A 25,852-nucleotide genomic window follows, 5' to 3' on the forward strand; every position below is an offset into this window, starting at 1 on the left:
ATAAGATTGTAACCGAGTTGCATGTTTATTGCTAGTGTGTTAAACATGTCTGATTCAGAGGAAGATACCTGTGTCATTTGTTCCAATGCCAAGGTGGAGCCCAATAGAAATTTATGTACTAATTGTATTGATGCTACTTTAAATAAAAGCCAATCTGTACAAATTGAACAAATTTCACCAAACAGCGAGGGGAGAGTTATGCCGACTAACTCGCCTCACGTGTCAGTACCTGCATCTCCCGCCCGGGAGGTGCGTGATATTATGGCGCCTAGTACATCTGGGCAGCCATTACAGATAACATTACAAGATATGGCTACTGTTATGACTGAAGTTTTGGCTAAATTACCAGAACTAAGAGGCAAGCGTGATCACTCTGGGGTGAGAACAGAGTGCGCTGATAATTCTAGGGCCATGTCTGATACTGCGTCACAGCTTGCAGAGCATGAGGACGGAGAGCTTCATTCTGTAGGTGACGGTTCTGATCCAAGCAGATTGGATTCAGATATTTCAAATTTTAAATTTAAATTGGAAAACCTCCGTGTATTACTAGGGGAGGTCTTAGCGGCTCTTAACGATTGTAACACTGTTGCAATACCAGAGAAAATGTGTAGGTTGGATAAATACTTTGCGGTACCGGCGAGTACTGACGTTTTTCCTATCCCTAAGAGATTAACTGAAATTGTTACTAAGGAGTGGGATAGACCCGGTGTGCCGTTCTCACCCCCTCCAATATTTAGAAAGATGTTTCCAATAGACGCCACCACACGGGACTTATGGCAAACGGTCCCTAAAGTGGAGGGAGCAGTTTCTACTTTAGCTAAGCGCACCACTATCCCGGTGGAGGATAGCTGTGCTTTTTCAGATCCTATGGATAAAAAATTAGAGGGTTACCTTAAGAAAATGTTTGTTCAACAAGGTTTTATATTGCAACCCCTTGCATGCATCGCGCCGATTACGGCTGCGGCAGCATTTTGGATTGAGTCTCTGGAAGAGAACCTTAGTTCAGCTACGCTGGACGACATTACGGACAGGCTTAGAGTCCTTAAACTAGCTAATTCATTCATTTCGGAGGCCGTAGTACATTTAACCAAACTTACGGCTAAGAATTCAGGATTCGCCATTCAGGCACGTAGGGCGCTGTGGCTAAAATCCTGGTCGGCTGATGTAACTTCTAAGTCCAAATTACTTAATATACCTTTCAAGGGGCAAACTTTATTTGGGCCCGGTTTGAAAGAAATTATTGCTGACATTACAGGAGGTAAGGGCCACGCTCTACCTCAAGACAAAGCCAAAGCTAAGGCTAGACAGTCTAATTTTCGTCCCTTTCGGGATTTCAAAACAGGAACAGCATCAACTTCCACTGCACTAAAACAGGAAGGAGCTGTTGCTCGTTACAGACAAGGCTGGAAACCTAACCAGTCCTGGAATAAGGGCAAGCAGGCCAGGAAACCTGCTGCTGCCCCTAAGACTGCATGAACCGAGGGCCCCCGATCCGGGACCGGATCTAGTGGGGGGCAGACTCTCTCTCTTCGCCCAGGCTTGGTCAAGAGATGTCCAGGATCCCTGGGCGCTAGAGATCTTATCTCAGGGATACCTTCTAGACTTCAAATTCTCTCCCCCAAGAGGGAGATTTCATCTGTCAAGGTTGTCAACAAACCAAATAAAGAAAGACGCGTTTCTACGCTGTGTACAAGATCTATTATTAATGGGAGTGATCCATCCGGTTCCGCGGTCGGAACAAGGACAAGGGTTTTACTCAAACCTGTTTGTGGTTCCCAAAAAAGAGGGAACTTTCAGGCCAATCTTGGATTTAAAGATCCTAAACAAATTCCTAAGAGTTCCATCGTTCAAAATGGAAACTATTCGGACAATCTTACCCATGATCCAAAAGGGTCAGTACATGACCACAGTGGATTTAAAGGATGCTTACCTTCACATACCGATTCACAAAGATCATTACCGGTATCTAAGGTTTGCCTTCTTAAACAGGCATTACCAGTTTGTAGCCCTTCCATTCGGATTGGCTACGGCTCCAAGAATATTCACAAAGGTTCTGGGTGCCCTTCTGGCGGTACTAAGACCGCGAGGAATTTCGGTAGCTCCGTACCTAGACGACATTCTGATACAAGCTTCAAGCTTTCAAACTGCCAAGTCTCATACAGAGTTAGTTCTGGCATTTCTAAGGTCGCATGGATGGAAAGTGAACGAAAAGAAGAGTTCTCTCTTTCCTCTCACAAGAGTTCCATTCTTGGGGACTCTTATAGATTCTGTAGAAATGAAGATTTATCTGACAGAAGACAGATTAACAAAGCTTCTAAATGCATGCCGTGTCCTTCATTCCATTCAACTCCCGTCAGTAGCTCAATGCATGGAGGTGATCGGCTTAATGGTAGCAGCAATGGACATAGTTCCCTTTGCACGCCTACATCTCAGACCGCTGCAATTGTGCATGCTGAGTCAGTGGAATGGGGATTACTCAGATTTGTCCCCCACTCTGAATCTGGATCAAGAGACCAGAAACTCTCTTCTATGGTGGCTTTCTCGGCCACACCTGTCCAGGGGGATGCCATTCAGCAGGCCGGACTGGACAATTGTAACAACAGACGCCAGCCTACTAGGTTGGGGCGCTGTCTGGAATTCTCTGAAGGCTCAGGGACAATGGAGTCAGGAGGAAAGTCTCCTGCCAATAAACATTCTGGAATTGAGAGCAGTTCTCAATGCCCTTCTAGCTTGGCCCCAGTTAAAAACTCGGGGGTTTATCAGGTTTCAGTCGGACAACATCACGACTGTAGCTTATATCAACCATCAGGGAGGGACAAGAAGCTCCCTAGCAATGATGGAAGTATCAAAGATATTTCGCTGGGCAGAGTCTCACTCTTGCCACCTGTCAGCAATCCACATCCCGGGAGTGGAGAACTGGGAGGCGGATTTCTTGAGTCGCCAGACTTTTCATCCGGGGGAGTGGGAACTTCATCCGGAGGTCTTTGCCCAAATACTTCGACGTTGGGGCAAACCAGAGATAGATCTCATGGCGTCTCGCCAGAACGCCAAACTTCCTCGCTACGGATCCAGATCCAGGGATCCGGGAGCGGTTCTGATAGATGCTTTGACAGCACCTTGGACCTTCAGGATGGCTTATGTGTTTCCACCCTTCCCGCTGCTTCCTCGATTGATTGCCAAAATCAAACAGGAGAGAGCATCAGTGATTCTAATAGCACCTGCATGGCCACGCAGGACTTGGTATGCAGATCTAGTGGACATGTCATCCTGTCCGCCTTGGTCTCTACCTCTAAGACAGGACCTTCTGATACAGGGTCCATTCAAACATCAAAATCTAACTTCTCTGAAGCTGACTGCTTGGAAATTGAACGCTTGATTTTATCAAAACGTGGTTTTTCTGAGTCGGTTATTGATACCCTGATACAGGCTAGGAAGCCTGTTACTAGAAAGATTTACCATAAAATATGGCGTAAATACCTATACTGGTGTGAATCCAAAGATTACTCCTGGAGTAAGGTTAGGATTCCTAGGATATTGTCCTTTCTACAAGAAGGTTTAGAAAAGGGTTTATCGGCTAGCTCATTAAAGGGACAGATCTCAGCTCTGTCCATCTTGTTACATAAGCGTCTGTCAGAAAATCCAGACGTCCAGGCATTTTGGCAGGCTTTAGCTAGGATCAAGCCTGTGTTTAAAACTGTTGCTCCGCCATGGAGTTTAAACTTAGTTCTTAACGTTTTACAGGGTGTTCCGTTTGAACCCCTTCATTCCATTGATATAAAATTGTTATCTTGGAAAGTTCTATTTTTAATGGCTATTTCCTCGGCTCGAAGAGTCTCTGAATTATCAGCCTTACATTGTGATTCTCCTTATCTGATCTTTCACTCAGACAAGGTAGTTCTGCGTACTAAACCTGGGTTCTTACCTAAGGTAGTCACTAACAGGAATATCAATCAAGAGATTGTTGTTCCATCCTTGTGTCCAAATCCTTCTTCAAAGAAGGAACGTCTTCTACACAATCTGGATGTAGTTCGTGCCCTCAAGTTCTACTTGCAGGCAACTAAGGATTTTTGACAAACGTCTTCCCTGTTTGTCGTGTACTCTGGTCAGAGGAGAGGTCATCAGGCTTCGGCTACCTCTCTCTCCTTCTGGCTTCGTAGCATAATTCGTTTAGCCTATGAGACTGCTGGACAGCAGCCTCCTGAAAGAATTACAGCTCATTCTACTAGAGCTGTGGCTTCCACTTGGGCCTTTAAGAATGAGGCCTCTGTTGAACAGATTTGCAAGGCTGCAACTTGGTCTTCGCTTCATACTTTTTCCAAATTTTACAAATTTGACACTTTTGCTTCTTCGGAGGCGATTTTTGGGAGAAAGGTTCTTCAGGCAGTGGTTCCTTCTGTATAATGAGCCTGCCTATCCCTCCCGTCATCCGTGTACTTTTGCTTTGGTATTGGTATCCCAGAAGTAATGATGACCCGTGGACTGATCACACATAACAGAAGAAAACATAATTTATGCTTACCTGATAAATTCCTTTCTTCTGTTGTGTGATCAGTCCACGGCCCGCCCTGTTTTTTAAGGCAGGTAAATATTTTTTAAATTATAATCCAGTCACCACTACACCCTTGGCTTCTCCTTTCTCATTGGTCTTTGGTCGAATGACTGGAGGTGACGTAGAGGGGAGGAGCTATATAGCAACTCTGCTGGGTGAATCCTCTTGCACTTCCTGTAGGGGAGCAGATAATATCCCAGAAGTAATGATGACCCGTGGACTGATCACACAACAGAAGAAAGGAATTTATCAGGTAAGCATAAATTATGTTTTATGTATTTGCAGATATATATCTACACATATAAAAACCTAAATACATATGTATACATCTAGAGGCCTATCTATCAAGCCGTCAACTTTCTTGCATTCGACGGCACCAATACGCTCGCCTAACATCGTGGCCGTGGACCTGAATACGGTCTCCTTATTTATTAAAAATGCCGGCAAAATGCAGCGCACCAAATACGGGGCGATGAGCAGCGGACTGTTGTTAACTAAACAGTCATCGATCTCGCTGCTATTCGGCTTTTTACCAACTTTATTTATAACCTGTCACTAAACACTGCCACTATACTAAAATGTTTAAACCCTATCCCGCCACTCCCAGACCCCACAGCAACTAAATAAATGTATTAACCCCTAAACCCCTGGCCTCCCACATCACTACCACTTACTAAACCTATTAACCCCTAAACCACCAGCCCCCCCACATTGCCATAAACTAAATTAAGCTATTAACCCCTTAACCTAACAACCCGCTTACTTTACATTAAAATTACAACATCCCTATCTTATAATAAATTTAAACTTACCTTTAGAATTAAATTAAACTATATAAAACTATTAATTAACCTACCCTAACTATTATCCTACAATTAAATTCAACTATATTAAACTATTAATTAACCTACCCTAACTATTATCCTACAATTAAATTAAACAATATTAAAATATTAATTAACCTACCCTAACTATTATACTAAAATTACATTAAACTACCAATTAAATTAACTATATTACATATTTAAAAACCTAACCCTACTCAAATTATTTAAATCTACAATTAAAAATTACTAAATTAAAAAAAAACATAAACACTAAGTTACGAAAAATAAAAACTGAATTGGAACAGCCAATAGGATGAGAGCTGCTCAAATCCTATTGGCTGATTGGAACAGCCAATAGGATTTTAGCAGCTCTAATCCTATTGGCTGAGTGGAACCTTTCAGCCAATAGGAATGCAAGGGACACCATCTTGCATTCAAGATCCAGTTTACGGCGGAGACCGTATTGAAGAGGAGCTCCTAGTCGGATGTCTTCAGGATGGACCTGCTCCTCGCCGGATGGATGAAGATAGAAGAGGCCGCATGCATGAAGACTTCGCCGGCTGGATGAAGATGGAAGAGGCTGCCCAGATGAAGACTTCTTGCCGGCTGGATGAATCCTTCAAGCGGAACTTCAAGAACTGTAAGTGGATCGTCAGGGGGTTAGTGTTAGGTTTATTTAAGGTTTTTTTGGGTGGCTTTTATTTTTAGAGTAGGGTCTGGGCAGTAAAAGTGCTAAATGCCCTTTTAAGGGCAATGACCATACAAATGCCCCTTTCAGGGCAATGGGAAACTTAGGTTTTTTAGATAGGGTTTTTATTTGCCGGGGGGTTGTGTGGGTGGTGGGTTTTACTGTTGGGGGGTTGTATTTATTTTTACAGGTAAAAGAGCTGTTTTCTTTGGGGGTTGTATTTATTTTTACAGGTAAAAGAGCTGATTTCTTTGGGGCAATGCCCAGCAAAAAGCCCTTTTAAGGGCCATTTGGTAGCTTATTGTAGGCTAGGGTTTTTTTTATTTTGGGGGGCTTTTTTATTTTGATAGGGCTATTAGATTAGGTGTAATTCTTTTTTATTTTTGATACTGTGGTTTTTTATTTTTTTGTAGCTTAGTGTTTTTTATTTTTTGTAACTTAGTGTTTATTTTTTGTAATTTAGTAATTTTTCATTGTAATTTTAAATAATTTGAGTAGGGTTAGGTTTTTAAATATGTAATATAGTTAATGTAATTGGTAGTTTAATGTAATTTTAGCATAATAGTTAGGGTAGGTTAATTAATAGTTTAATATAGTTTAATTTAATTCTACAGGTAAGTTTAAATTTATTATAAGATAGGGATGTTGTAATTTTAATGTAAAGTTAGCGGGTTGTTAGGTTAAGGGGTTAATAGCTTAATTTAGTTTATGGCGATGTGGGGGGCTTGCGGTTTAGGGGTTAATAGGTTTAGTTAGTGGTAGTGATGTGGGAGGCCAGGGGTTTAGGGGTTAATACTTTTATTTAGTTGCGGCAGGGTCGGGAAGCGGCGGGATAGGGGTTAATAACTTTATTTAGGTTGTGGTGGGGTCCGGGAGCGGCGGAATAGGGGTTAATAACATTATGTAGTTGGCGGCGATGTCGGGGCGGCAGATTAGGGGTGTTTAGACTCGGGGCTTATGTTAGGGTGTTAGGTGTAAACTTTACTGGTTTTCTACCATAGAAATCAATGGGATATCGGGCAGCATCGAACATAAGCTTTCGCTGCTTTCAAACTCCCATTGATTCCTATGGCATCCGCGGCCTCCAGGGTGACGGATTGAAAACCAGGTACGCTGGGCTGCAATAGCCGCGAGCGTACCGGTTAACTATTTGATAACTTTTAAAAAGTGTCAAATAGTGCCGAATGTGTATTCGGAACATCTGTTATGACGTAGGCATTGATCTGTGTCAGATTGAGATCGGCGGATTATATGTTACGTCACAGATTTAAACTTTTGCCGGTCTGTAGGCTTAGATAACTAGGTTGAATCAAGCTCGCCACAATTACGCTGCGGAATTCCAGCGTATTTGCGGTTGACGGCTTGATAAATATCCCCCATAGAGTGCATTGGAGCCCTTTGCAGTCAAGTAGAGGAAAATATGTTAAATACTGTAAATATTTAACATTCCAATGTTCTGCACATAACAGAATATGTTCTATGTATTATATTATATATATATATATATATATATATATATATATATATATATATATATATATATATATATATATATATATATATATATATATATATGTATTTATGAATAAATAGAACATATTCTGCCATGTTAAGAAAATGTTGAGTTAGTATATTTGAGAAAATGAGATCGGGTTTGCGCGCAAGCTGAGTGTAATTTTTATCTCTAGACTTGCTCCAATGACTTTTATGAGGGAATATGTTACCGCGGTTGTTATATTCTAACTTTGTTTTTTTGTGCGCATCAGGTTAGCGCGTGAGCGAAAACATTTTTATTTTCAAATTTTAATGCGAGTGCTACCTGATGCGCGCAAAAAAAGCTTACTTTTAACAGAGTTAATTCATGAGCTAGAGCGATATATACCGGCGCCCCACTTGTTATCTAGCCCTAAATGTTTCAGTCTTTTATAATTAATATCATATAAATAAAATGATACACTTTTCTGGCAGAATAACGTGATACGTTTGTGGTAGACATATTTCAGTAGAATGTATTCTCATCATACTAATACAGGATATGATCTTCCAGTTAAATGCTATTCTGTAACAGTAAAGCTCTTTTTTATTTTAAAGAGTCTGCAACTTGCACCACCCCTCCACCACCTTAAAAGCCAGCTCAAAAATGTAGGAGGTGAAAAGTATTGAGAATATACAGAGCAGCCCTCTTTCACAAATCGTAATTTGATAATCTTATAAAGCTTAGGAATCTGCTAAGGAGGAAAACACATAGTTAACCCCTTAATGACTGCGACGTACCCAGTATGTCGCTGGTCGTTAAGGGTTTTTCAGGTCATAATAGCACGGGTTTCGCTGCGAGCAGCAGGACCCGCACTATCATGACCTCCCTTCCAGCTGCAGTCAACCTGGAATAGCAGGGTCTCGCAAGACCACGCTATTAAAATAGCAATCCCCATTCTAACTAAGACCAGCGACATACAGGGTATGTTGCTGGTCATTAAGGGGTTTAAGTCAGCTGCAGAGCAGAAACAAACTACTGGTTCTGAGGGGAACTTGCCTGGTGAATAGCAGCTACACACATATGTTTCACATCACTGGCTCACTGGCTGTGTTCATCTACAGACCAGTAGCACATTTCTGTACTGAGTCTGACTTTAACTATGTGTTTAACTACTTTACAACAATTAATCACATTGTTATATACAAGCAATAGTGACTTACAAAATGTTCTCACAAATTAGATCATTTTATTGCACTTTGTGTCCCTTTAGTACCTTGTAATGCCAAGCCTGTGTTATAGAGTCACTAGCAGGTCAAAGAATCTAACTTCCTGTAACATTTATATTTCTGCTACATTGGTTTATTTGTCACATATTGGAATTAGCTAACATATGAGTTAAAGGAACAGTAAAGTCAAAATTAAACCTTCATGATTCAGACAGAGCATGATATCTTTTTTTTTAATTAAATATATTTTTATTAATTTTCAAAATCGGCACACAGAACAAAAATAATGAAGAAACACTCTTCCAGCATGGATCATGATAAACAAACAAAAAAGGAAAAGGAGACATATTCTGGTATACATGCGTTGTTATTAATTAATAATCACATAAGAGAGAGGAGAAAAGGGAAAAAAATTAAAATAAATAATAATATTTTCCTTTCTCTCTCCTCCCCACCCTCGACCTCCTAAGCCTCTTCCCAGCATTCTGGAAATTGACCTGTGTAAACATTTTGCAGTACATATTCAGTGGTACTAAATGGCTTAACTAATTGAGTTTGTGAGCTTTCTGGAAGGGTTTTAATGACCTTTGTCCATTTTTAAAAAAAAAACTTTTGATATGAATTTTTTTTGGATATTGTAGGGATAATTGCTCAATAGTACATTGAGTTATCAGTGCCTTTTTACATTCTACAAACTTAGGCACTTTTGAGGACTTATAAGATTCAGTATTAAAGTATTATTGTATTAAGCAGGGGTCAAGTCGAGCGGGAACGCATGGGAACGGAGTTCCTGCACTATTTTTGCAGGGGGAACCAAGTTCCCTCTGGACAGAGAACAGAAACCTTTCAGTTAACACTGCTGCTGCTAGGAGGAGGAACTGGAGCACAGTCTGGTAAGAGGGATAGTAAGATCCTCTAGTAATGGGCAGTAATGGTTCTGCTGATTGATCACCTGCAATGTGTGGAACACATGGTGCTTACATTTCTATGTGGCTTGCTCTGGGGTTATTTAACTCCCCTTAACAGAAATAGGACTATTTCACCTTAAGCGGATGTGACAGAGGAGGATTCTCAGGCCTAAAGGCAACCATTCAACCCTTCATTGAATTTAATTTGCTTTCATTGACCAAAGTGTACATATACATATATATATACAGTGTGTATATATATATATAACAATAATAATTGTATGGGGGGGGGGAGTTTTGGTGAGTTCCCACACTTTTTTTTGTAGGACTTGACCCCTGGTATTAAGTAGGTCATTATCCTTATGTTGTTCTGAATATTTGATTAAAAAAAACACATGTTGTCTTAGAATCTCATTCCCTATTACCAAATTCCTTTTAAGACAATAATTGATTTGTGACCACAGCTGATGGATCATGGGGCATGCCCAGAAGTAGTGTAAGATATCTGCTGCTTGTGCTTTGTCTTATACGACTTAAGATTATTATATTATATTAGCTGTTATATACGTCTTGCTAATTAATTTCAGGTGTGATTCACGCCATGTAGTTGGTACCCATGTTTTATTTATTATTTTAAGACTATCTTGTATATCTAAGATGTTTATGCTGGGGAAGTCCTGACACCTTTTATCACAAACTCCCTCTATCTGGTTTAAATTAGAATTGGAATTAATCAAATTATATAGTGAGATATTAAATGTATTCCACATTGATAAAGTTTAATTCTACGTTCTAGTATCCCAGTGCCCAGTCTGAATTATATTTTGTTATTAATATAATGCCTCATTTGTAGATAGGCAAAAAGTCTTGGTTGGATAGATTGAAATGACTTGCTATATTGATGATATGATATCTTAAATACCTTCCCAATTTGCTTCTGGAGTCTAACTAACTTTGTTCCTTTGGTATCCTTTGTTGAAACGTAGGCTTAGGAGCAGTATTGCAATACTAGGAGCTAGCTGCCGATTGCTGGCTGTACATATATGCCTCTTACCATTGGCTCACCAGATGATGTGTTCAGCTACCTCCAAGTAGTGCATTGTTGCTCTTTCAACAAAGGATAGAAAGAGATTGAAGCAAATTTTATAATAGAAGTTCAATACAGTGTTGTTTAAAATTGTATGCTCTATCTGAATCATGAAAATAAATAAATGGGTTTAGCGTCCCTTTAATTGCAGGTGGAAGAGTTAGATTTAGTTCAGTTGTGTTGTTGAAAGGAATTTCACAGATAGGGACACTTCCTAAACACTTTAACCTCTAAGTGATTAATACTATTCCTAGCCCTTAACTCCTGGCATTAATTGTCCCAAGCTCTTCCTCAATATAGGTGTAAGCACATTGGGGCATATTTATCAAGCCCCGAATGGAGCTTGATGCCCCGTGTTTCTGGCGAGCCTGCAGGCTCGCCAGAAACAGCAGTTATGAAGCAGCGGTCACAAAGACCGCTGCTCCATAATCTTTCCGCCTGCTCTGAGCAGGCGGACAGACATCGCCGGAAATCATCCCAATCGAGTACGATTGGTTTGATTGACACCCCCTGCTGGCGGCCCATTGGCCGCGAGTCTGCAGGGGGCGGCGTTGCACCAGCAGCTCCGCACTGTCGGATCAGGTCCGACAGACCTTGATAACTATGGGCCATTGTCTTCAGAATGACACAGGAATATTTTCTATTGACATAGCTAATGGGCTGCATGTGGCCTTCAGACATTGTTCATACAACCCCATCATATCCTCTTGGGTAATCCAGAACATCCTATTATCACTATCAAAATACATTGTCAAAATCTTTTACTCCACAAAACTCCTGCAACAAATTTAAAGTCATCTTATCCCACTTTAATTTCTTTAAGTGAGGGGCAAATGTGGCTTCATATTATGATTGTTGTTCTGAAAGAAATTAAAGGTTCTTTGTGACCAATCTATGTATTTGGGGTTTCAAATGTAACCTTTTGGGAAAAGTGATACCGGTCTCTCCCTTAGAGCCACAACAGGCAATGTAAATTGGGTTTTGACACTTACCAAGTACTCCCATTGCAAGGCCGCCGAGAGCTATCCCCATAGCATTTCCTCGCTCTTCATCGTCCGTGTAAACACTGGCCAGCATGCCCATACCTGCAGAGATCAGACAGAACACACAGACCTTTGTATACATAGGGATTTATAGTGCCAAGCTCACACTCGCTAGCAGACAGACATGTAATCTCTAGTGGTTGTAAAGGAAATATTAAACATTGTAGTAGCTAGTTTTCCTGCACAGATGTGACCTTTAATTCAGACAAAATGAACATCCGATCTGTGTGTATACAAACTGCTGGGAGAGGTGAGTGATTAATAGTCTGAATAACCCAACGTTATTATTAGATAGTATGGTGGAATGGAAAAGAGCTATGTTTCAATAAAAGATCCCAAGATTAAATTTGATAAGAGAAGTCAAATGAAAGTTCAAAGGGACAGTGTACTCTGTAATTGTTTTTCCCTTAATGTGCTTCCAGTGACTTGTTATACCAGCTGCATGGTATAAAATGTATGAAAATGTGTTTCTTTTGTTTTATTTTTGTATATGAAATAGCTGCTATTGTTCTTTAACCCACAACCCATTAAAATGGATTGAGCTTGCAGGAAAATTAGATCTCCTTATTTTATCACTTTCTGAATGCACACGTGCCTCTTTATATTATCTCTGTCTGTAAAACAAAGACCATTACTTAAGAAAACAATTGGAAATTAACATTTTATAACTTATCTCTCCTACCTCCCACTGGAAGTGTATTTTGTTCTGCTTGTTATGTTTACATAACCTTTTTATAGCCAATACTTAAGAATATAAACTTTCAGTATATGTAGGGGCACCAAAGACAAAATCAGTTATTCCAAATGCTTATATAAAGCTAAAGGAGCTGTGTGTAAACAATTTAATGCGCTGCAGCAGGTAAAATAGATACTTGGGAACAAATTAAAGAGAAGAAAAATGTAGGGTACACTGTCCCTTTAACTTACAACAACAACAACAACATATAAACCATATTTACAACTTTACTCTGGGCACATATGCTATGTCTAGTTGTGAAGGGAACCAGGCTGTGCGTTTTGGAATCATGTTAGTGCATATTACTGTACTCAGAGTTTAAACTATTTTCAATAAAAATGTTATACTTATAGGACCTAGCCCTGGTGAGACATTGCAGAATAAAACCTGGAATAGAACTCTTACAAACAAAAGAAATGTTAAAACAATTATGAATAAAAATAAATCCAAAATAGGAGGAGTCAGTGGCATCATGACATATTTAGAAGTCTAATACGACTGTTTACTTCTTAACGTGACAGAAAAGTCATAATTAGACAGTCATGATTTAGACAGTATACAATTTTAATCAACTTTCCAATTTACTTCTATTATTTAATTTGCTTCCTTCTCTTGTTAACCTTTCCTGAAAGGTTTATCTAGGTAAGCTCAGGATCAGCAAAGAACCTAGGTTCTAGCTACTGATTGGTGACTGCATATATATACTGATTTTTCATTGGCTCACCCAAGTGTTCCGTTAGAACTGCTCCTTCAACAAATGATACCAAGAGAATGAAGAAAATTTGATATTAGAAGTAAACTGCAAAGTTGTTTAAAATTGTATGTTCTACCTAAATCATGAAATAATTTTTTTGGGGTTTCATGTCTCTTTAATTGTAGAATTTGCTGCTAAACATATATACATAGTTTAATGAAGCACCTGTATTTGCAATGCAGAACAAAAGTGATAGTGAAAAAAACATTGCTAAAGTACATACATACCTGCTACTGAGGAACACGAGGAGCCAATACCTTGAAGAGACCGAGCTATTAAGAGTAGAGTATAAGTGCCTGAAAATGCAAACACTGCAAGGAGAGGAGAGATCAGTTACACTCATGTCAGGTACAGAGAAACTAAAGTAAAGTATAGGAAGATATATAGGGGAATTGTATTGTGCATGTGAAAAAAAGGAATTTTTATTTTGGTCACTAAAGAACCATTAGCTCTAGTCTCCATGTACAGTTACAAAATATATTGTAATGCACAGAAAATAGCACATTAGTTATTTAAATGACTAATTCTTGGGCATATTTAAATGTTTACAAAACCGGCACTGAAAAATGAATCTGTGATTAATCAGAAGTATAAATACTGCAGTGAGTCTATGGAATCTGTTTTTAGTGAGAATATTTCTCATGTGCAGTCCGCACCTCTCTAGGCAGAGAAAAGTGAAATTATACTTTTTACGCTACTCTGAATAATAATATTTTATACTCCTCAGCTCCTAGAAAATAAGCAGGGCCAGCGCTATAATAAAGGCAGCTAAGGCAACCGCCTTAGGGTGCCCCTGCACACTGGGAGATAATTTGATGCATGACATTTTTTTTAAATGTGTATTTATTTTTTGCTGCCTAACTTGTGCTTCATAGTAGGGGCCATATGTAGTGGCATAATTGCTAGAATGAGAGGGGATACCCTTGAAACATAGTGAGGCAGAGAGTGCCAAAATATTTCACTACACTTTACTGTGCTCTCTGTAAAACTTTGGCAGATTCATAAAAGTTGGTAGAGCCATTGACAGCAGTGCCACCACTTTAGTATGAATATATGCAGAAACGAACCATTATAGTTATCATATTATAGTTATATAAATCAGATTGGTAGAGCCAGTGACAGCAGTGCCACCACTTTAGTATGAATATATGCAGAAACGAACCATTATAGTTATCATATTATAGTTATTTAAATCAGATTATCAGTCAAGAATTAGATGTCATAATGGAAATCTATTTTCTCTATCATTATAGATAAAATAGTTATCTCCAGCTGCTTACATATTACTAAAACACATGGATAAGATGCATTAATGGCAGGTGTATTTCTTAGAGTGGGTGGGGGCGGCAACATATGTCATCACCTGTGTAGCCTAAAATCCTGGCACCGCCCCTGAAAATAATAATGAAATTAATAATGTAACAAACTGTCTGCAAGTAATCAAGTATAAGTTTTTGATGAGAGGCCATAAAATAACTTTACATATCATTAAAAAATTAACAAAATAAAAGGTCCTAATAGATATTAGTTAGACATGTTACAAATAATGAGTCTTATGTAAGATAACCTTAAAGGGTCACTGTTCTGAAAAAAATGTATTTTCCTTTAATGTGTTTCAAATGACTTGTTAACTTACTACATGGTATTAAATGTACGGAAATTGTGCCTTTGTCTTTATTTTTGTATTAGAAATATCAATTTGTGCCCCTTAAAATCGTAATCTATTGTTTCCATGGATATACCCACTGAAATGAATAGACCCTACAGAAAGAGCAAACCTAGCCAGGTATTGAAATGCTAGGGCCATAGTATTAAAAAAAATGACATTTTACGACTATCAACCATGCTCTTCTGTGTGTTTAACCTCAGAAAAGGGGTTAAATACACAGTAGAAGTGTCACTTACAACCGACGGTGCACTGCTTGTCCTAAGCGGAACCCACCACTGATCCAATCAGCAGCGCTAGTTCTGAGTTGTACAATCAACAGCAGGTTTTGGGAGGTTTAATTGCACATTACAGCAGGGTCCATATCTGTAACATCACATGCTCTACTGGATTAGTTAATTTACTATGTTATCTAATGTTTACGTAGCTTTCCTACAGAGCATACAAACGTATTCATTTTTTCAGTATAGGTGGTGGTTTTAACAGGCAAAATCAGATATTTAAAATAACAAAATAAAGAGGATTTTTTTTTTTGCTGACAATTAAATAACCTCCAGCAGGCACAACTGATAAATAGGAACACATAAAGGGTCCCCTTCTTCTCCAGGTCAGTATATCTCAATCACCTCCCCAAGGGGAGGTGATTGAGATATACTATACCCTCCACAACTCCCTCCAGGTCCCTATAGCTCATCCACCTCCCCCAGGTTTGTATACCTAAATCATCTTCCCCAGGTTTGTATAACTCACCCATCCCCCCAGCAAATCAGTATAGCTCATCAACCTCCACCCAGGTCAGTATAGCTCACCCACTTACCCCACACCAGGTTAGTATACATCAATCAACTAGCCCCAGATCAGTATAGATCTCCCACCTCCCCCCAGGTTTATATACCTTAATCACCTCCCCCCAGATCAGTATAGCTCACCCACCTCCCCCCAAAACAATATGCCTCAATCACATCCCCAGATCAGTATAGATAATCAACTTCCACCCAGGTCAGTATAGCTCACCCACCTCCCCCACCGGTTAGTATACCTCAATCACCTACCCCCAGATCAGTATAGCTCACCCACCTCTCCCCAGGTTAGTATACCTCAATCACCTCCCCCCAGATCAGTATAGCTCACCCACCTCTCCCCAGGTTAGTATACCTCAATCACCTCCCCCCAGATCAGAATAGCTCACCCACCTCTCCACAGGTTAGTATACCTCAGTCACCTCCCCAGATCAGTATAGCTCCCCCACCTCCCCCACAGGTTAGTATACCTCAGTCACCTCCCCCCAGATCAGTATAGCTCACCCTCCCAAAGTTAGTATACCTCAGTCACCTCCCCCAGATCAGTATAGCTCACCCCCCCAAAGTTAGTATACCTCAGTCACCTCCCCCCAGATCAGAATAGCTCCCCCACCTCTCCCCAGGTTAGTATACCTCAGTCACCTCCCCCCAGATCAGACTAGCTCACCCACCTCTACCCAGGTTAGTATACCTTAGTCACCTCCCCCCAGGTTAGTATAACTCATCCACCTCTCCCCAGGTTAGTATACCTCAGTCACCTCCCCCCAGATCAGAATAGCTCACCCACCTCTCCCCAGGTTAGTATACCTTAGTCACCTTCCCCCAGGTTAGTATAGCTCACCCACCTCTCCCCAGGTTAGTATACCTCAGTCACCTCCCACCAGATCAGAATAGCTCCCCCACCTCTCCCCAGGTTAGTATAACTCAATCACCTCCCCCCAGATCAGTATAGCTCCCCCACCTCTCCCCAGGTTAGTATACCTCAGTCACCTCCCCCCAGATCAGTATAGCTCACCAACCTCTCCCCAGGTTAGTATACCTCAGTCACCTCCCCCCAGATCAGAATAGCTCACCCACCTCTCCCCAGGTTAGTATACCTTAGTCACCTCCCCCCAGGTTAGTATAGCTCACCCACCTCTCCCCAGGTTAGTATACCTCAGTCACCTCCCACCAGATCAGAATAGCTCCCCCACCTCTCCCCAGATTAGTATACCTCAGTCACCTCCCACCAGATCAGAATAGCTCCCCCACCTCTCCCCAGGTTAGTATACCTCAGTCACCTCCCAGATCAGTATAGCTCACCAACCTCTCCACAGGTTAGTATACCTCAGTCACCTCCCAGATCAGTATAGCTCACCCACCTCTCCACAGGTTAGTATACCTCAGTCACCTCCCCCCAGGTCAGTATACCTCAATCATCTCCCCACAAGAGATAACACTGATAGACATAAAGATATAAAGACTTACTGACTGTAGAAACAAACATAATGCAGAAACCAGCAAACATTGGGATTTGGTAACCAATCCTAGGAATAAGACACAAGATTTTAGTGAGAAAGTTTTTAGTTATTTTCTTGTAAATTAAAGGCAAATTGTACTCATTTTATATCATGCATATTAAAGTGCAGTGCATAATTATGTTTAAAAAATGTATGACAAAAAAGTTTACAGAAAACATATTTCAAGGGACAGTAAAGTCAAAATTAAACTCATGATTCCGATAGAACATGCAGTTTTTAAACAACTTTCCAATTTTCGTCTATTATTCTTTAACAAAGGACACCAAGGGAACTACGCTAAATTGATAATAGAAGTAAATTGGAAAGTTGTTTAAAATTCCATGCTCTACCCAATCAATTTAAGTTTAATTTGGACTTTTCTGTCCCTTTAATTTAAAGAGAAACTAACAAAAAGTGCTATGCTAACTAATACCTAGGTCTCTGTTGCACAAAGCCTAACGGAGCAATTCCCGAAAGAAAAGTTGGATATAATACATTTGAAATTCTCACTTCTATTTCTGTTCTGTTTCTATAGATAACATATTAGCCAAGTCTAAACATTTTTAAAACAAATTAATATCTTGTTTGCTGCAATACTTTTATCAATAGCCAAACTCCACGCACCATTTGCCTTATATGGAGGACCCAATCTGGGTGTGAGTCTACAGACAAAAGGCTAGCTATGGAGATTATATTAGTATAAGCTGCTTATTAGTTAAAACAAATTAGGGAAATAAACAGAGCAGGGTTAGCCTTCGGAAACCAACAGGGTGCACTTCAAGTTCTGAGACTTTAAAAATCCACAATTTTTAGAGCTAAATTACATTAAAGAAAGGGACAAAATAAATAATGAAAGTAATTTGCAAATCCTTTTAGTTACACATAATTAAACAATTTATATAAACAAGTGGTCACTGTCCTTTCAGCACTTTATGTCACTATTTCTGTGCTTGTATGTAAAACATTCTGTTTTGAGATTAAAGGCCCGCATACAGTCTATCATCCACAGGAATTCCTCTTATCTCATTATATCGATCCGAGACCCAAAACAGAATGCCGTCCTGCATATTACACCTTTGTATCAGATACCTATCAAGGTGAAGCATCTTTCTATGGATTAAATAAAGTCACCTGACATGGAGAAAGAAAATACCATATATATATAAAATACTGATTATATGGAACGGCTTTGCTTCAGAATTAATGCCCTTGCAGCTTGCAATATCTAGAAAAGAGATATTACACATTCCAAAAGGAAACTCTCAGAATTTACATGCAATCAATAGCTTTATGCAGTCTCATACTGATCCAGTCACTAAACCATTGATCTTTAACATGAGACCTCAAATGAAATTTAAATGACAAGGACCTAAATCAAACACAGCAGCCTCCTCCTGGTACTCAAAAGAAGCATTTTATCTTAGCAAAGGACACTCATGGTCTGAATCTTTTTCTATAAAAAATATGAATGATTTTACATGCTGCCTTATTTTGGAGATCTACTTAAAGGGACAGTAAAGTCAAAATTAAACTTTCATGATTTGGATAGAGCAGGCAATCTTAAACAACTTTCCATTTTACTTCTGTTATCAAATTTGCTTTGTTTTCTTGGTATCTTTTAATGAAGAGTAATAGCTCAGTAGTGTGCACATACATTTAGTACTCTATGGCAGCAGTGTTTTGCAACTTTGTATAACAAAGCTACAAATAATTTTGCAAAACAGCTGCCATAGATTACTAAAGATACGTGCACACTCCTGAGTTCTTATGAACCTACCTAGTTTTACTCTTCAATAAAAGATACCAAGAGCATTAAGCAAATTTGATAGCAGAAGTGAATTTGAAAGTTGTTTAAAATTGTATGCGCTATCTGGATCATGAAAGTTTAATTTTGACTTTACTGTCCCTTTAACCCATACCTGCCTTTATCAGCATGATATATCTGGATTTGGGTAATTGGACAGAGCTTGTCTAACACTCCTTACTATGGCCTGTTTGAAGCTCTCACATGCTTTGCCTCAGAATGGTTTTAAGTCTGGTTTAATATGTTTAAACAGTTCTTTGTATACGTTAGCTACCTTCACTATGAAGACTCTAGCTTAAATTGTGTTGTTTGTCTGCATGTGATATGTTTAACCTGTCATAATGTATTCCTAGATTTTATGATGTTTTATTTATTTTATTTTTTTCTCTATGGACTCTTTGCTTTTCTATAAGTTGGTTTAGTCAATTTCTTTTAGATTAAACACACATTTTTTTAGTGGCCTCAGATTCTACAAACTAGTAGTATTTACCTGAGTGTAGTTATTATATATGATCAGTTTGGCCTGAACCTCGCGGTCAGCAGTCGGGGCAATTGCCTCAAGTCAAATATTTTCATAGCATACTGACCCAAACACAATGAGGCCTATTTATCAAGCTCCAAACGGAGCTTGAGGGCCCGTGTTTCTGGCGAGTCTTCAGAAGTCTAAAGACCGCTGCTCCATAACCCTGTCCGCCTGCTCTGAGCAGGCGGACAGACATCGCCGCACTTCAACCCGATTGAGTACGATCAGGTTGATTGACACCTCCCTGCTGGCAGCCCATTGGCCGCAAGTCTGCAGGGGGCGGCGTTGCACTAGCAGCTCTTGTGAGCTGCTGCTGCAATGCTGAATACTGAGAGCATATTGCTCTCCGCATTCAGCGAGGTCTTGCGGACCTGATCCGCACTGTCGGATCAGGTCTGCAAGACCTTTGTTAAATTGGCCTCAATGAGTAAAAGTGTAAGTACCGCCCACTGTGGTAGCCTATATATTATTTTTTAGCCATTTGAGAGTCTATGACAAAATACATTTCTACTCATAAGCATTGATAACTGATAGTCTAATAGCAAGTCCTCATCACAAATTATTCTGCAATCATATTCATACATTTTAAGTTACTTCCTCATCACATCTTGTCTTTATTAAAGGGATACTAACCCCAAATTATTTCTTTAATGATTCAGATACAGCAGGCAATTTCAAGCTACTTTCTAATTTACTCCTACTATCAATTTTTCTTCATTCTCTTGCTATCTTTATTTAAAAAGCAGGAATTTAAAGCTTAGGAGTCAGCCCAATTTAGGTTCAGTACTCTGGATAGTGCTTGCTTATTGGTGGCTACATTTAGCAAACCAATAAGCAAGCATAACCCAGGTTCTCAACCAAAAATGGGTCGGCTCTTAAGCTACATTACTGCTTTTAATATAAAGATAGCAAGAGAACAAATAAAAATTGATAATATGAGTAAATTAAGAAAGTTGCTTAAAATTGCCTGCTCTATTTGAATCATTAAAGGAAAAAAAAAATGGGTTTAGTGTCCCTTTAAGCTTCTTTTATTGGCATAACGCAATACATTGCCTTTTATACACGAGACCAGATTTAAAAAGTTTAAAAAGTATGGATAGTTGTGGGCCCTGGGGTGTTTTAATTTTTTCTTTTTGCATTTTTTCTGGATAAAGTTTATGTTTCATATATCATTTTTAGTTTTAAATAGCAGAGGGTTCAAGAGTGACTCTCCTAATAAATAACCACTGTGACATTCTAAATGATTTTATTTAGTAGGTTCGCAAGTAAACTCTTTGATGTAATATAGGGAACAAATGGGAACCATTGTGTTACACATATAACTTTATAATAACACTGTTTTCATTGTACATTTACATCTTTTGTTATCTGTGTTAATCTTTTATTTTGTCCTCAATAAAAAAAAATATATATATATATATATATATATATATATATATATATATATATAATTTATGCTCTTTATATTTGTATTTTCAAACTGTGCTATATACAAATAAAGGTAAATACATGCACGTTGGTGACTAATTAAGTATCAATACCAGTTCCTATTTATCTTACACAGCTTGTTAATTTATTCCAATACAATTTGCTGTCATTTTCAGTCTTATACCAGTGTATATAAAGAGTTGTTTGCATTATACAAACGTACCTGTTAGTCATTGGCCCTATGAATGGGTTAGTCAGCAGCTGCACCGTTGCCTTAGAAGCAAACAATAAACCAACTTTGACATTTTCATTCAGTAAATTAGAGTCCGCCTTGGGGCAATCAGATTGAGGGGAAGCTGTAGTCACGACCCCAGGTAGTCGCGTTGAGATCAGATCTGACCCTTCTTGCCACATGCTTTCTGTGACGTTTTCAATGATCAACATAGAGTTGTCATAATAGGAGAAGATGGTCTGCAAGCTATTGGTAACTGCCGGCTCTCCTGAACCTTCGTGGCTATCAGTTGTGTTTAACTCATGTGCTAATGTGTACAGGTAGCTGGGAATTATAGGAACTGAAAAAGAAGATACATTGAAATAATTAATATAGTTAAATGCAAAGGCCATAGCTTAAGATTAATAATGTGTGTGAGAACATTGCATTATAAGTGATAAAACAATCCACAACATATAGGCTTTATAGCGACCGCAAACACCTCGAGATTATTATATAATATGTTTAGTTCTGCATAATGAAACAACTTTGCAATATACTTTTACTATTTATTTGACCCCTTTTCATGTAATTCAGCTCTGAAATTGAGCAATTTCTAGTTCCCAGAACATGAAATGCACCCTGCTGAGTTTTTAGGGCTAATCCTGCTACATGCCTGTCCCTAATTGGCATTAATTTGATAATATCTGCAAAACAATGCACTTTTTAGTCTAAGGACTAAAGGACACTATGGGGCATATTTATCAAGGTCTGGCGGACATGATCCGACACTGCGGATCAGGTCTGCCAGACCTCGCTGAATACGGCGAGCAATACGCTCGCCGTATTCAGCATTGCAGCAGCAGCTCACAAGAGCTGCTGGTGCAACGCCGCCCCCTGAAGACTCGCAGCCAATGGACCGCCAGCAGGGGGGTGTCAATCAACGGGGTGTATTGTGGCGATGTGTGTCCGCCTGCTCAGAGCAGACAGACAGGTTATGGGGCAGCGGTCTTTGTGACCGCTGCTTCATAACTGCTGTTTTTGGCGAGTCTGAAGACTCGCCAGAAACACGGGCCGTCAAGCTCCATACGGAGCTTGTTAAATAGAGCCCATTGTCTCCTCCTCTAAATAAGGCAAGTGGAGTTTGGCTATTGATAAATAGTTATAGTAAAAAGGATGTTAAAGGGACAGTCTAGTCAAAAAATAAACTTGCATTATTCAGATAGGACATGTAATTTAAATCAACTTTCCAATTTACTTTTATCATCAAATTTGCTTTTTCTCTTGGTATTCTTTGTTGAAACTAAACCTAGACAGACTCATATGCTAATTTCTAAGCCCTTGAGGGCTGCCTCTTATCACATGCTTTTTAAATTTCTTTTCAACACAAAGGGGCCTATATATATCAAGCTCCGAATGGAGCTTGGCACCCCGTGTTTCTGGCGAGCCTGCAGCTTCGCCAGAAACACCGGTTATGAAGCAGCAATCTAAAGACCGCTGCTCCATAACCCTGTCCACCTGCTCTGATGAGGTGGACAGGAATCGCCGTAATTCAACCCAATCAAGTACGATTGAGTTGATTGACACCCCCTGCTGGCGGCCGATTGGCCGCGAGTCTGCAGGGGGTGGCGTTGCACCAGCAGCTCACAAGAGCTGGTGCAATGCTGAATACGGAGAGCGTATTGCTTTCCGCATTCAGCGATGTCTGTCGGACCTGATCCGCACTGTCGGATCAGGTCTGACCGACATTTCATAAATAGGCCTCCATGACAGAAAGTACACGTGGGCCATATAGATAACACTGTGTTCAGGCACAGGGGGTTATTTAAGATTTAGCACAAAACAATACTAAATTTAAGACAATAGATAATAAACAGTCACAGTCATGTGATCAGGGGGCTGGAAGAAGGTTCCTAGATATAAGGTAATCACAGAAGTAAAAAGTATATTAATATAACTGTTGGTTATGCAAAACTGGGGAATGGGTAATAAAGGGATTATCTATCTTTTAAAACCATAACAATTCTATTGTAGACTGTCCCTTTAATTTGTTTTATCAGAAATGTCTTGTAATTGCAAGGTGTTTACTGACCCTTTTACAGGGACTGAACCAGCAACACGTCTCTGTATTTCATCTCACTATTTTTCAAAAGAGTTTGGCTTCTTGTGCATATCAGCGCATTTCCGAACATCTAGGGGCCTATCTATAAAGCTCCGAAAGGAGCTTGATGCCCCGTGTTTCTGGCGAGCCTGCAGGCTCGCCAGAAACAGCAGTTATGAAGCAGCGGTCACATAGACTGATGCTCCATAACCTGTCCGCCTGCTCTGAGCAGACGGACAGACATCGCCGGAAATCAAACCGATCAAGTACGATCGGGTTGATTGACACCCCCTGCTGGTGGCCCATTGGCCGCGAGTCTGCAGGGGGCGGCGTTGCACCAGCAGCTCTTGTGAGTTGCTGGTGCAATGCTGAATACGGCGAGCGTATTGCTCGCCTTATTCAGCGAGGTCTGGCGGACCTGATCGGATCAGGTCCGCCAGACTTTCTTAAATAGGGGCCATTGTCTTTATAAAGTAAATATAGTGTTTGGCAATATGGATGCACAAATGTCTCATTTCTAACATTCAAATGGAGGGAACAAATCTCCCCTTACATTGTATCATACTGAATGTTTTCAATTGATAAAAAAAAAACAGTTCCACGTAGAAAAAATGACTTTAGAATGTTGACCTTGGTTTTTAATTTGTGTATTTTTCAGTGAATGTTGCAGTAAATGAAGCAAAATGTTACATTACAATTCTAATTGAAATTTTAAGCGAATTTCTAATTTACTCTTATTATCATTTTTCTTTGTTCTCTTGGTATCGTTATTTAAAAAGCAGGAATGTAAGCCTAGGAAACAGCCCATTTCTGGTTCAGCAAGTGGGTAGTGCTTGATGATTGGTGGCTAAATATTTTTGAACTCTGTAATCTATATAGATAGATAGATAGATAGATAGATAGATAGATAGATAGATAGATAATATTTCCATTTTCATTTACCAAATAGTCATTTATTTAGCTAACAAATATCTTAAATGTCTTATCCAGAGTTATCTGGTGCATATATACAGAATAATTCTAGGGAAAAACAAGTGGGGATAATTGCCTAGTTGTGCTAATTAGCTATACAATAATTGTTGTGGCTCCTACTTTTATGAAATGGAGGATTTTAATCTGACACTTTTATCTTCTCCATAGTTTATACGATTTATTTTAGCTAAAATTCAGTACAGAACATTTTTTCTTAATCCATAAACTGATAAAGAAAAAAACCCAAAACAAAATAATATCCACAGAATATAAAATAATTCACCCACCGTTTGTCTCATATATGTAGATTACAACAATATTATACAATATATACAATATATCACAAGAGAGTAGACAAATGTACCTTTACAGAGGCAGAATAATTTTAATAAATTAAAGTAATACCTTTTTGTTATTGAGCTGCATCAGACTATTTTACCTTCATCTGTATTTGATTCATAGTATAATTATATGAAATTAAAACCATAAATAATGACTCAAGAAACAATCTAAATGTAACATTTCAGCCCTATGTGTTAGCTGAGTAACGTTACTGCAGTATGTTCTCTATAATAATGCGCCATGTGCAAGGTGACATGAAGTATGTTCTCTATAATAATGCACCATGTGTAAGGTGACATGCAGTATGTTCTCTATAATAATGCACCATGTGCAAGGTGACATGCAGTATGTTCTCTATAATAATGTGCCATGTGCAAGGTGACATGCAGTATGTTCTCTATAATAATGTGCCATGTGCAAGGTGACATGAAGTATGTTCTCTATAATAATGCACCATGTGTAAGGTGACATGCAGTATGTTCTCTATAATAATGCGCCATGTGCAAGGTGACATGCAGTATGTTGTCTATAATAATGTGCCATGTGTAAGGTGACATGCAGTATGTTGTCTATAATAATGCACCATGTGCAAGGTGACATGCAGTATGTTGTCTATAATAATGTGCCATGTGTAAGGTGACATGCAGTATGTTGTCTATAATAATGCGCCATGTGTAAGGTGACATGCAGTATGTTCTCTATAATAATGTGCCATGTGCAAGGTGACATGCGGTATGTTGTCTATAATAATGCACCATGTGCAAGGTGACATGCAGTATGTTGTCTATAATAATGTGCCATGTGTAAGGTGACATGCAGTATGTTGTCTATAATAATGCACCATGTGCAAGGTGACATGCAGTATGTTGTCTATAATAATGCGCCATGTGTAAGATGACATGCAGTATGTTGTCTATAATAATGTGCCATGTGTAAGGTGACATGCAGTATGTTGTCTATAATAATGCACCATGTGCAAGGTGACATGCAGTATGTTGTCTATAATAATGCGCCATGTGCAAGGTGACATGCAGTATGTTGTCTATAATAATGTGCCATGTGCAAGGTGACATGCAGTATGTTGTCTATAATAATGCGCCATGTGTAAGGTGACATGCAGTATGTTGTCTATAATAATGCACCATGTGCAAGGTGACATGCAGTATGTTGTCTATAATAATGCGCCATGTGTAAGGTGACATGCAGTATGT

At 39.3% G+C, this 25,852-nt stretch overlaps 1 protein-coding gene across 1 annotated transcript in view; it reads right to left on the reverse strand.

Annotated features, from left to right (window-relative positions):
• SLC18A2 (solute carrier family 18 member A2) overlaps positions 1-25,852 on the reverse strand; it is a 168,624-nt gene that overhangs the window by 48,664 nt on the left and 94,108 nt on the right. Inside the window, exons 2-5 of the mRNA XM_053692680.1 lie at positions 21,239-21,587; positions 17,229-17,287; positions 13,523-13,606; positions 11,755-11,847 (exon numbers count right to left, since the gene is read on the reverse strand). Of these exons, the coding sequence (XP_053548655.1) occupies positions 11,755-11,847; positions 13,523-13,606; positions 17,229-17,287; positions 21,239-21,587 (585 nt within the window). The remainder of the gene's footprint in view (positions 1-11,754; positions 11,848-13,522; positions 13,607-17,228; positions 17,288-21,238; positions 21,588-25,852) is intronic.

The sequence above is a fragment of the Bombina bombina genome, chromosome 9 (assembly GCF_027579735.1).
Source record: "Bombina bombina isolate aBomBom1 chromosome 9, aBomBom1.pri, whole genome shotgun sequence".
Lineage (NCBI taxonomy): Eukaryota > Metazoa > Chordata > Amphibia > Anura > Bombinatoridae > Bombina > Bombina bombina.